Source organism: Teleopsis dalmanni, chromosome 2 (assembly GCF_002237135.1).
Source record: "Teleopsis dalmanni isolate 2A chromosome 2, ASM223713v2, whole genome shotgun sequence".
Classification (NCBI taxonomy): Eukaryota; Metazoa; Arthropoda; class Insecta; order Diptera; family Diopsidae; genus Teleopsis; species Teleopsis dalmanni.
This window is the reverse complement of record NC_051847.1, coordinates 122,150,467-122,164,637: the sequence shown is the minus strand read 5'-3', so window position 1 is coordinate 122,164,637 and position 14,171 is coordinate 122,150,467. Positions and strand designations below refer to the sequence as shown.

At 30.3% G+C, this 14,171-nt stretch overlaps 1 protein-coding gene across 1 annotated transcript; it reads left to right on the top strand.

The window, feature by feature from the left end:
* Nucleotides 1-11,323: 11,323 nt before the first annotated feature.
* On the top strand, nucleotides 11,324-12,655 carry LOC119675610 (ATP-dependent DNA helicase pif1-like). The gene has a single exon (XM_038086816.1). The coding sequence runs from the start codon at nucleotides 11,324-11,326 to the stop codon at nucleotides 12,653-12,655; it is 1,332 nt and encodes a 443-aa protein (XP_037942744.1).
* The last annotated feature ends 1,516 nt before the right edge of the window (nucleotides 12,656-14,171 follow it).

Here is a 14,171-nt window from a genome sequence, read left to right as displayed (position 1 = left end):
TGCACTATGCGATGCTTTTTCAGAACTCTGCAGGATAGATAACGTAATAGGTTTATAGTCCATTAATGTAGTCCAATTGCTGCCTTCGGTGCACTGAATTCGAATCTGGATTGGTATGCCACGGATTCCGTTGTTTCTTTAAACTATTTTAAAAAGTCAATTATTTTACCTGTTGCATTGGTTTATTGAGCCTAATTAGTGTTTCTATATTTTTTTAAGTACAACCAATGTTAAGTTTATACTTACATTAAATTGCGTGTACTGAGTAGTTAATTTTTACTTTTCTCCTTAACTTAATTTCACTCCACCAACATTTTCTTTTTTGTCACATTGTACAATTCGTGTTTTTTGTGATGATTGGCACAAAATTTTATTCAAATATTGAAGAAGTTTTTATGACCTCAATTCATGCTGTGGGTTCAGTTTCAGAAGCTCTTAGTACTACGATTATGAAGCACATTGGATTGTTATAAAAAAATATGAGTCCTAATAACTTATATAAGGCATATAGTTAATTGTAATAGATCAGTCGAAGTATTTTAAGGATTCATTGCCAGTCAATGATTATCCAAATCAATCAAGCAAAATAAAACGTTTAAATATATTGTAAATATATTTACATTTTGTAACAAATGCAACAAATTCAAAATTGATTAACATTGTTCAAAAGTTACGAATTGGTCACTTAACTATTAAGCCTCCGAACAATGACCTATGTCATACTATGTGATGATATTATGAATTGTGACAATTATGGGTTTATTAAAGAGATAAATGAAACTAATTCTTCTTGGTAATCATCTGCAAATAAATAAAATCTATTTATAAGTGCGCTAATAGAACACAAATATTATATATATGATCCCAGGTAAATTGTTAAAGATAACAAAACACAAAGTATTAAAGCCATTAGCTGAAATGGTAAAAAAATATTGAATGGACTTGTTTTTAATATCATCTGATGCCTTATATATTATATATATACAAATATAAATATAAATCATTTTCTTCTCAGTAGACACGGTAGAAGCTGTTACAAACTTGAACTTAATATTACAGTGCTGTCTCTAGAACGTAATACGAAAATAACTATAGCACAACAGAAATTTTAATATGACAGAAATCATTAATGAACTCGATATGCAAGTAGAGTTAAACAAAACTCCTACAAAAAAAAGTGTATTACCAATACAAACTTTAAAGTTACAGCTGTTTCAGAATCCGAATAAATAGACATTGCTTATTACTGAAATTTTTCTGCCAAACAAAATTATATTACTATTAAGAACTATAATGTCTATCTATCTATCACGTTGAAGCAATACTCCGCGGCAAAAGAGGCGCTGCTGTTGCTGAGCAGCAGCACAAAATTTAAACTTACAGTTAGAATATGCATGACCCGAAGCAATATCTAGTGGTGGTTCCGGTTCATGTCATCCTGGAAAGAGGAAATGAGTATCGTGAGCCCCTCACCACACACAAAAAGATGTCTCTGTGGGTGTGAAAAGACATTTTTGTTCCCAAGCCTCGAATAAAAAAAAAAATAAAAAAAAATACCATTTATCCTAGTTTCTGTGCTCCATAAATGCTTGGCAAAGAGCTTAAATTAAGATGGCGACAATATGTGGAAATTCGATGATGTCATACGCTCGTTAATTAGTGTTCTTTAATACGAGTAGTCAGTCATATACTGTATTGCAATTTACTGTACTGTTGCCTGCAAAACACTGCAAAACGTAAGATAACATGATTTCAGCGTTTTTGATTTCTGGAAATTATTCCAATTCTTCATACAAGGGACTGTGAGAAAGTGATTATTAATTCAAATTTTTAACAGAAAAACTTGTTTGTCTTTTAGCAGAACTATAGGAAACTAAGTCCTCATTTGCTTTACGTTAGCGCATTTATCAGTTGTGGGCGGTAATGTAATGAGAGTTAAATACTCTTGTTTCTAACACATTTTTTCTAAGAATTGAAAAAATTTCTCATCTTTAGATTTAATGTTCGATATCGAATTTTTGACTTGAAGCATTAAAGTGTGGATTGGTGTTAATGAGTTTATATATGATAGAAGCAAGTTCAGAATGATGTAATGTTTGAGTACCAGTTTCATGAATTAATTCTATTTAAATTTTGATTAGGAGTGCAAGTTTTGATAAACTAACTTTAAGAAATGTTTGACAAAATTTATGTTATATATATAATAATATTTAATACTTTTAATTGTTGCGATATTTAGTTTTTTGTATGTTTCATTCGGGAAATATGAAACTAATAGTTTTATTGTATTATGAAGGTTGCATTAGAAATACTGATAGTTCTTTATAAGACATATGATTTCTGTGTACAAAATATTGTAACATAGTCTTATATTGTTTTTATTTATGTAAATAAAAATATAATAATGCTAATTATTCACAGAGCTAAAAAAAGTGGGAATACAAAATTGGAGAAGAACGGTGACATATGGCGAAAAACGAAATGATTTTTTACAAAACTGTATTGCTAAAAAGGAAAAAAACGTTTATATTAAATTGTTTTTATAGTTCTAGAATTTTTTAATCACCAAAAATCTAATCATACTCACAATTGAAAACACAAAAATTCCGATGAGGGATACCCTGATTGAGGAATTATAATTTCGTCGGTGTAGAACTTTTGTGGTTTATCTGCGAAGAGTTTAGCGGAGTAATTTCAGCGATTTTTCGTTTGGCTGAAATTTTGCCATTAAGAAAGTTTTGCAGAGATCGAAATTAATGATAGTCGGATGGAGCAAGGTCCAGGTTATAAAGAAATATATTAAAAACTTCCCAACCATTAAAAATGTTTGTGGTTTGGCACTGTTATAATGAAATTTAACTTATTTTCTGTTGGTTAAATTTAGTCGCTTTTCCTAAATTGTTTCATCAAGCGTTCGAGGTGTGAGCACTACAGAACAAAACAGAACGTTGCACTATGCTAGAGTACCACATAGCAGAAAGTTCCTATCTAAACTCACCAAACATTCAACATAATCGTGCTTAACGTTGATATAAGTCTTGAAGTCTTTTGTGGGTATAGGTCACCATCCATGATTGGCGGCGTTAAATGTTATCATATTAAATTCATTTTTCATCACCCATTATGATTCGATTCAAAAATGGTTCGATTTTGTTGCGTTTCAGCAACTTCTAGTGTTGTTTATTCGATTAATCACATTTATACTCAAACTTCGTTTTTGCAAAGCTTGCTCTTTTTTAATGATTCCGTTATCTTTTGTCAGCTTACGTGTCGACTTTGCTCCATAAGTTGCAAATTTTCACTTACATTTTCAGTGACTAGCCAACTAAAGCGAAGTGCATCTTTAATATAAAATTTTCCGGAACGGAATCGAACAAACCATTTAAAGTTGCGGCATATTTTTGTAGCAGTTTTATATTTGTTATGGTAATAAAGTATCAAATTGCGTATTTCTTCTAATAATCTACGAATCAAACGAATCTTCACCTTCAGTCCATAAAGTCATCTTTCAAATACATATTTGTTCGATGTAATCGGATTAGTCTTCCCAGATATATTGGTACTGACAACATCTAGTTACACAAAATGGCAAATACTGCTTATATGTTTAAGTGTTCTTTTATAATTTAATTTTAATAAAGAAATCTGTCTCGAATTCAAATGAGAAGTAATAATAAAAAAATATTTAAATCTAACAAATTTTCTATTTTAGCAATATAATAAAATTTATTTATATTATTGTTGTACATTTTATTTTTGATAGACGTACGCTCTTGGTTTTTAATTAATAATTAATAACTGATCATCCTTAATTATTTTATTCTAAAATCTACCTTAAATATTCTATTTCACTATCTCGTAAGATAGTTGTATTGCTTGAACGTTTTACAGCGTTATACAACATAATTATAATACAAAGTTAGTAATGTTACACATATCTAACAATTATTATATTATGTATTGCACTAATGATTATAAATAATAATTATAAAGACACAATATGAGTTGAAGATGATTCTTTAGTCTTATCTCTATATCGTTATTTGGACAGTATTTCAAATAATTTTTTTTTCTGATGTCGTGAGGTTTATCTTAGAGATAATTCTACCTAAATTCATTTGTTGTGTAGATATCACAGTAAGCTTGAAGCAAGATCTTAATAGACTAAAAAATGCATGAGAAATTGAAATTCCTTTTCTTTCATGTTTTTTGCTTGATTTACATTTCATAGTTTAATTCATGGTTTAAGTTCCATAATCAAATCAATAAATAATAATAATAAATTTTTTTAGTGCTCTATCATTACTACGCCTAAAAGTGTGTAACATGAATTTAATTTAAATATCTGCACCACATAACCTCAAATATATTTACTGCGAAATAATTGATGTAAGTGCAAATAATTAAATATTTCATATGAATAAGTAAAATCGCACATACGTAATAGAAGATAAATTCAAAAAATAATAAATGCTTACACGCAATATTATATTGTCGAAATGCATAAATGCGCCGAACGGTTTCCTGCACTGAAGAATTCTCGGGTCGCTTGCTAACAACAGACTTCACAGATTGCCCGTCTACAAAGACGCCGCGCAACTCAAACGCTGTCAAATGCTGGTAAAATTTACGCCAGCGCGAAAAAATGAAAATTTTTAAAATAAAAATTAAAAAAAAATTTAAATAAAATTGCAGATATATAAAACAAATTATCGATAAAAGCATGCCCGGGCATGGATGCCAATAACAAAATATGCAGCAAATCAATTGCAAAAAAAGAGTTGTTGAGATTTTTTGTCTGTTTATCCGCCGGTGTGTATTTGCTAAGGCCAAGTTATAAGAATCTGCAGCTGAAGATACTCAAGCTTTAGGTGCAAAATAGCTTTTGCGCAGGCAAAATATCGTAAATGCAAACTAACGCAGAGCAACAATTGCAACTGAAAACCGAGCGTTATAAAATAATAAATTTGTTTTGACTGAAAATTACATGCAAACATAATTACAAATATTAACTTCAACGTTCGCATTAACCATGGTGTGTAAATTTATTTATATTTTACAATTTATACAAGTTACAATTGAACTGTGCAGAACCACCAAGAAGGAACAACATCTCATTAATTCATTTGCAGTTAAATACATACGCAACACAGCAATTTAGTCCGTGGCAACGTCCAACGCGTCTCCTGTGTGTGTTCCAAATCCACCGAAGACGGCCGTGTCTAAAGCGGTTACCAACAGTTGGTGCAACAATTTTTAGCTCTAATCGTTTTGTTCAACGTAAATACATGCAATGTTGCTGCAATAAAAAATGCAATAGGCTCATTCATGGTTCCACTAAAGATCCTAAGTTGCCGCTTTTTAATTGACGGCTCGAGCGTGCATCAATCTGTGCTTTTATTGTTGGCGTTTTTGTGACGCTGCCGTTGTTGATGCTGTTTGAATGCAACAGCATTGCCTGTGTAAATTGCTATTGTTAATTGATTTAAATATGTTGTGTTTGCATATAAAATAATTAATATTACATCGGATATTCCGAAGTTGAGTCTATGTTGGTATCTTTTCAACTACTCTGCGTATTCGCGGACGTCGTTCTACATTCACTTAAATTGTTCCAAATATGACTATTGCTTTGGATTTTTGCAGCAATTGAAATTACTATGCAGCATTTGAAAGAGTGAATAAAAGTTTTGAATTAATGAGTAAAGTATTAATTTTAAAGTGCCTGGATTCACTAAAGTAAGTAACTCCACAGATTAAAACTGATTTTTCAAACACCGTGCAAAATTTAATCAAGTTTTTTCGATAGAGAAGTTTCGAACAGTACTGAATCGCAACAACAAATATTTTTATTTATTTTTAATAAATTTATTTTTTTGCTGATCATACTGCTGTTTCGAGTAACCAACACCACTCAACACCAAACAACACTTTTTTTTTTCACTGGACTACTATAAAAACGCCCTTTTTTTACTCAGCAAAACTGAGGAAGTATTAGAACGTAGAACAGAGAATCGTCGCCATATAAATCACATAAGCACCCAAACTAATAATAGGTCTGTTCCACGAGCTACTCGTAGTAACTTTGAATAACACTGTGTATACACACCAGCAAATTTTCGTGTAAATTTTACTTGTGTTTTACTTGAGTTTTACTACAAGTAGCTCGTTTAGCAGACCTAATATCATTAGAAAATATAGCATCAATTTCTATATTTCTTCTATACTACATATACTACGCACATTCAACAGCACTTAAGATCACTTCAAAGATCGAGGACTTGTGTTATATGCAGATTTTGGTTGCCTTAATTGTTCTACAATTCAAAGCTCATTGTGCTTTTAGCTGGCTTCTCCAGCTGGCTGCTATAAAATCGAAGGGAATCATTTTCTTGTTCTCCATTCGCAATCTGTGTATTATTTGTCTGTGATATAACTTACTTGAAAAACATTAAAAAAATTCGAATCCATTTGGTCTTATTGCTAATTACTTAAGGCACTACATGGGGTAACTACATTTCGTTGCTGTAAGTAAGGTAAAAAATTGCACTTTCAATGCCCAATAACTGGAGAAAAAAACTGTACCGGTATATGACGTAGTAAAAAAAGTTGCTTCAAATAATATATTGTATAAAAATCCGTTGTCATGTGGCGGCGCCTAGAAGAATATAATGGTTCCAATTAATGAATATGGTAAAATTTAGACTTTCCAACTAACATGACTTGTTTTTTTTTTTGAAATTACAATTTGAGCTTAGTAACTGTAGAATAGCTTGGGGAGTATTATAGGAGAATACTGTTAGTAGATTTACAAGCTTTACTAAGAGCTAGGAAGATTCTAGGGGAAGAGTACTAAGTAACTTAAAATGCCTTTTACTAATGATATAAAAATTATTTGAACAGAGTAGTACTTATTGTGTATCTGTTGAAATTTATATTGTAAATAACGTGGACATAATAAAATATGTTAAAAGTTATAAAACACAATTTTAAAACAATGAAATATGACATTAATTTAGGTTATTTGGATATAAAGGACATACCAAATCTGAGATAAAATCATAAAAGGTTAACACGTTAAGAGGTACATATGTAAACATAACTCATATAAACTACAGGCAGTACATAAAGTTAACATGAAAACAAACAATATTAACAGCAGTAGAAGAAGATTTAAGGCATAAATGTCACATGAAATATGTTCGACACCATTAAATAAATTTATGGCCATGGCGCCAAGAACGAACGAAAAATTTTTTAAATATCTCATCGTATATAAATAATTATATTCATATACACATTGAATATAAATTAAATATATATGTATACTAATTTATTAGGTTAAGAGCAAAAATATTTGATTGAGTTCTGTTGCAATGTATAGACAGATACTATGTGGGGAAAAGGGTGTTAATAAACTTAATAATAAACGTTTAATAAATGTTGTAAATATTTAATTAATAAATATTATAAAAATTAAAAATTAAATTAAAACTTTAATATTAAATTTAAAGTAAGTTTTATTTATTCGACTGCACTTATTGCTTTCATTGGTTAATAATTTAATATCTTTCTGTAGATAAATTAAATAACAGAAATTATATATAACTTATATTACACGTTTCGCAACATAATGCAATAATTATATTTAAGTTTTTATCTATAAACAATCATATTGGGTTTGTAATTTCCTAGGTTATAAATATATTTGTGTTTACACCCCTCAACTCACGAAATGCACGTTTCAACTGCTTAATTTATTTTGGTTATAAATCACAAATCTTGAGAGATTTTTACAATTTCAATTTTTCATCAGTCATAAAAGTATCTTTGATTCTTTTTAAAATTGAGTTGATTTAATAAAACCCAATAATACTAATACTTTAATATGTTATGTTATTACGTAAGTTTATTGGTTATTATATTATTATGAAAGATTATTATATTATGAAAGAGCCAAGCTAATTTTCCTGAGATATTTCATTTATTTATTTTCTTGAGATAATTTTGTAATAATCAGTCATTTACACAATGCATTTTAAAACAAACGTTGCAATAATTGGTATAAAGAAGATCTTATGCGATCTTTATGAGTCTGAAAATAACTAAATATTCAATTTAATAAAAAAAAAAACTTTTAAAAAGAGATCAGTTGCAACAATAAGAACGCGATAAGCACAGAACAGTTTATTTAATTTGGTTTACTATTATTTTAAACACGTAGAGAATATTGTATATTAAGGTGTTCTTTTCTTACTAAATTCACCACTTGCTGAAATGCACATAGTAGGTGTAGTAAAAAGAAATCTATTACTTTTGCATAAAATCGAAGGCTTATTTACCATAGTTCAAATGATCCGATTTTGGTAAAATATGCGTCGTTTTGTTCGAAAACTTTTTGCCATTTTACAGGAAATTTCTTTGTGTGTCTCTCATAGAAGTCCACGTCCTCATTGGCAAAAAATTAAGACCATCGATTAACACAAGCCTCTCTTGAAGCGTATTTATCACTAGAAAAATCGTTCGTTATGGATATGAACAGATGGTAATCACTTGGTTTCAGGTCTGAACTATACAGCGGATGCATAAGAACTTTCCAACCAAGCTGCCGGAGCTTCTGACGAGTCATTATCGATGTTTGTCGCCTGGCGTTATTCTGATGAAACACAATTCCTATATTATTGTACAGAGCTAGCCGTTTTTGGGCGATTATTTCCTTCAGATAGTCAAACGGACCAATTGATGACAGTACAATATAAAGTAAAAATTAATGCCGTAGGGGAGCAGATCACAGTAGATGAGACTCGGCCAATTCCACTAAATACACAGCAAAATCCTCCTGGCTTGGCTACTGTTTCAACCGGCTCACTGCAAAGCGACTATTATCGTTTTTGCATAACCTTGTCGTACGTCATTCACTTTTCATCACCAACGAATCAGTCACCAACCGCTTAAGAAATTTATTGATTCGTAAATGGAAATTTGGTATGTGAGGTTTTTTGCATTAACTAGCGTGGTACCCACATTCTTTTACATACATTCTTTTTGTATCCAGCCTCATTCACATGGTTTAAAACGATTTTTTGTTAGTCTTTAGCTCTTGGGTAACCGAAACATGATTCCATGATTTTATAGACATTTACGATAATTGGTCTTTTAGTGCATGGTGGATGATTGACATCGAAATTATCAGAAAGAAATCGATGAAACCAAAATTGCCCATGATTAGTTGTTAAAATATCAGGACCATAAACAGTATTCACTTTTTCAGCCGCATGGCTTGCGTTTTCGTCTTTATGTAAGGAAAACTTTAAAATATAACGTTTTCTTTTTGCTAGTGTCCATAATTAACGCGTGCTTAAACAAAACTAAGTCAACCAATTAAAAAACTCTCAAAAATTTTTTTAATGCGAAATCTCATCTTTCCAACGCTATCTAGCGTAACTCGATCGGACTTACACGACGCGGGATACATATAACTAAAGCTATCTACTAAGAATTTCCTTTTACTACATCATGTATTATATATTCATTATAGAGTTTATTATAAATAGAGCTTAGCACCAATATTTAATCGGCAGCATTGAAAAGAGATATGGGTAGATGGGAAGACCATTTTGATTTCTCAGATTTTGGTAAATAATATTTTGAATAAAAATATGGTTATATAAAAATAAAATAAAAAAAACAGTTTTAGCTGTTCAAACCCGGTTTATTCTAAACTCGAGAAATAAATCGAATAAAACACTGACCAAAGTGAAATAGAAAAGAACTGAGTCAATCATCCCATTGAATAAAACATATGAGTGTAATGGACTTGTCAAATTCTTATGATCTGCTTTTTTAGGACTTTATAAATTGAAAGTATTATTCTCTAAATTTGTTTAATGATTTTATAAAATTTTAAAACCTTAAAGCTCATCCGTCTTTAATTTGCACTTACAGTCAATTTAAAGTAAAGTTATTTATGTAAAATATATAGCATGAGCCATTGTACTTTCTTTTTCATTGAATGCTTTTATAAATTGAATTTTTTGATGTTTAATTTTAATGTTTTATTGAAAGACTGATAGCCTCTATTAAATTAGAAGTGTAATTACATAAGATTACTAATCTTAAGTTTTTACTGCTTGATTTCGTTTCGGTTTCTGTGATGATAATTAAAAAATCATTTAAAACCAAAGTTTTTGTAATTTAAAAGTTTAAATTGGACCCTATACCTTTTCAGTACCATTGGCAAGGTCAAAATGTATTGATAAAATACATATTTAAATATGTCAAATATAAGGAAATGATCGTGATCTGAAGAATTCTTTAAATTCGTACAAATTTTAGAATTACTTAGGTCTCACTTCTTGAAAGTGTTAAATTGCCACTGCAAAATTATTTTATGTCATTAGAAATATAAAAATATCAAACTTAAAGTCAAGGCTTCACTTTACGATTTTTTATATATGTTAACATTTTAAATATCTTTGCTTGAAGTATCTACCTATTTTATCAATTACTTTGATTTTATGGAATAAAAATTTTTATTGCAGTTAATGGTTTTTTTTTGAATGGTATAAAAAATCTGGAAGAGTCTAGATTTTCCTTTTCTTTTCTTTTCCATATGTGTATTCGAAATTAAATTTTATGATATAATTGAATATTGCTTTAATTTTTAATGTTATTAATATCAATCTATATACATAAAAGAAAGTTGTGTTAGTTACACCACTCATAACTCAAGAACGGCTGAACCGATTTTAATTATCTTTGATTTGTTGGAATCGTCTCCGCTCCGAATAGCAGAATACATTATAAAATATTGGAAAAATCCACTAATTTTAGCAAAAATAATAAATTTGTAAATGCTGTTTCAAACTGTTGACAGTTCGAAAGTTTGAGTGATATTGATTTCTTTTTAAATTTTTTTTTTCAAATATTTCAAATATTTGAAATTTCAAATATAATAAATTCAAAAATAATAAATAAATATTGTTATCAATATACCATCGAATCCACGTGACCTGTGGAACAAATATAAGGATAACATGTCAGAAGACATTTTACATAGAATTCGTGTCAGTTCAAGAAATCCCGATCTTGAGGTGAATGATGAAATGCATAATCAGGCTTTGCTCTTGATCGAAGACATATGTTACCATACCTGCGGTAGTTTGTTGGTCAGATTAGGAATGCCAGCTCCTGATCGTGGAATAAATAACGCATTTAATCGAGAATTGGAACGTGAACGTGAATATGATCGACATGAATTAGACCAATCAGTTCAAACTAATGTACCTCTATTGAAACCGCAACAGAAGGAAGTTTAACATAAATGAAAGCGATTGATGAAGAAAATGGTGGCTTTTTTTTCCTGGACGCCCCCGGTGGGACTGGTAAAACATTCCTCATGGCATTAATTTTGGTCACTGTTCGTGCGATATTCCGACATTGCGGTAGCAGTTGCTCTTCTGGAATAACGGCTACATTGTTAGAAGGATGTCGTACGGCTCATTCAGCGTTTAAATTGCCGTTAAACCTTCAAACTACCGAGCAACCGATATGTAATATTGCGAAGCATTCTGCAATGGCTAAAGTTTTAGTAGCATCTAAAATCATCATCTGGGACGAAAGCACAATGGCGCACAAACGCGCATTAGAAGCACTTGACAGAACATTGAAAGATCTTCGCAATGACTCGAGATGTTTTGGAGGCGCAATGATTTTACTGTCTGACGATTTTCGCCAAACACTCCCAGTCATTCCAAAATCGACTGCTGTGGACGAAATAAATGCTTGCCTTAAATCATCAAATCTTTGGCGCTATGTGAAGAAACTTCAGCTGGTAACAAACATGAGAGTTGCATTGGTAAACGATACATCTGCTGAAGAGTTCTCCAAGCAATTGCTGTTAATCGGTAATGGCCGTGTAGCTGTTGAAAAATCGAGCGGATTAATTGCATATCCTTCAAATTTTTGCAATTTCGTCTCATCAAAAGACGAACTCATCAATGAAGTATTTCCGAACATCATTGATAATCATAAAAACAAAAAATGGTTGAGTGAGCGAGCAATTTTGGCAGCTAAGAACAAAGATGTGAATGACTTAAGCTTTGTAATTCAAAATCAAATCGTTGGTACTCTGCATACATTCAAATCTATTGACTGTGTAACAAACGAAGAAGAAGCTACCAACTATCCAACTAAATTTTTGAACTCCTTGGATGTGCCTGGCTTACCACCGCACAATTTACAATTAAAGATTGGTTCGGTAGTCATTATGTTTCGAAATCTAAACCAACCAAAACTATGCAATGGAACGCGATTAGTGATAACAAAACTGATGGCCAATGTGATTCACGCAATGATACTCAAAGGAAAATTCAAAAGTGATGAAGTTCTCATTCCGAGGATTCCAATGATCTCAATCAATATGCCCTTTGAGTTTAAACGAATTCAATTTTCTATTCGGCTTGCATTCGCTAAGACTATAAATAAATCACAAGGCCAATCCTTTAGTGTTTGTGGTCTGAATCTAGAAAATGCATGTTTTTCACATGGTCAATTGTACGTGGCATGTTCACGTGTAGGCAAACCATCTGCTTTATTTGTTCTTGTGCCTGATAAAAAAACAAAAAATATCGAATATCACAAGGTTCTTTATTGAAGAGAATCAATCGGAGTGCAACCCATAGGTTGCTGACAGACTATTAAAATAATTAATTATATATCAATATCCTAATAAACTATTGAATACAATAAATTTTTTGTATTCATTTTATTACTTTAATAAATTTCTAAATTCAGTTTACCTATAATTTAATATAACATTTATTGACTGTTACGCGGTACGAAGTTCGCGGGGTCACCTAGTATACCTATATAATACAAAAACTCACAGTAAAATGTGCCATTTGGTCTGGAAGTTTGATAGCCTTTCGTCTTCTTGGAAATTATGAAGATGAACAAAACTGTCTCTATTTTACGCAGTCACTTCTACATGATTACCAATTTAAATTGGCTTATTATTGAAGATATAGATTTAGAAAGTGTATGCAGTTTCAATAAGAAACTGCTATTAACCACGCTACATATGTTATTCTGTTCTTTAGTTGAGCAAGAAGTTTCTCGGATGTGTATTCTCTTGTTTTGTGGGTTTGAACAGAACACGACGACCATTCGATTTATTATCACTTATTCTCACTTTTTCGTGAGTTTATGTAAAGTGTGAAAAATTAATCTAAGCAACCTTTATTTTCGCAATGCTTTAAAAATGAAATCTGTCAAGTATGTTTGAGTTACAGTTACAGTTAATTACTGGTGTTTGTGATGATTCTCAAAGGGATTCAGTACAAAAAGTGGAAGGTTTTTAAATGTATGTTAATTGTATTTCATATCTAATGGCGAGAGCAAAACAAAATATTAAAATATGATTAAAATCTCAATCACATTTAAGTCACAAATAAATAATTCTGCATTATTTAATTATTAATTTTGCTTTATAATTTTTTTAAATTCATAATATTGAACTCATTGAGAGTCTTGTTGTTTCTAATATCTTCTACGGCATTCTTAAACTTTACATTCAGCGGCAATGGCAGCAATAACTGTGGATAAATTTTATGCTAACAGATAATATATAATATTTGTTTTTCGTAACCAATATGAAATTAAAACTTTCAGACCTATTCTGTGCACTTTATAAAAAGATGTGTCCAGAATACCAAAAAGCTTTCTGCTATATAAAAATCAAAAATTTTATTAAAGAATTTTACAAATCTGTCAAGTGAATAGGCCCGTTAGTATAGTTTCAATTCAATAGTTGAAGGTAGTTATTTGTCATATAATTTATTCAAAATTGTTATCATTAATTGTTTATACATTAAAAAATTTATAATTCTCATTAGATTTGCTAATAAGTTTCTATACAAATTATATAAAGTAATAAATGTGATGTGAGATGATTTCCCATAATGTTGATACATCGTAATTGATTTCTATAATCCTAAATCATCACGATACTTGAGAGATTTTGATTAGGGAAAACATAACAGCACTAAAATATAAAACTCTTATAAGATTACCAAATGAATTTCTGATTTGAGAATAAACTTATGTTGGATTCATAATTTTGTTTTTTTCTTTTCTTTTACTTGGTTCCAAATTTAAGTTATAGGAATATA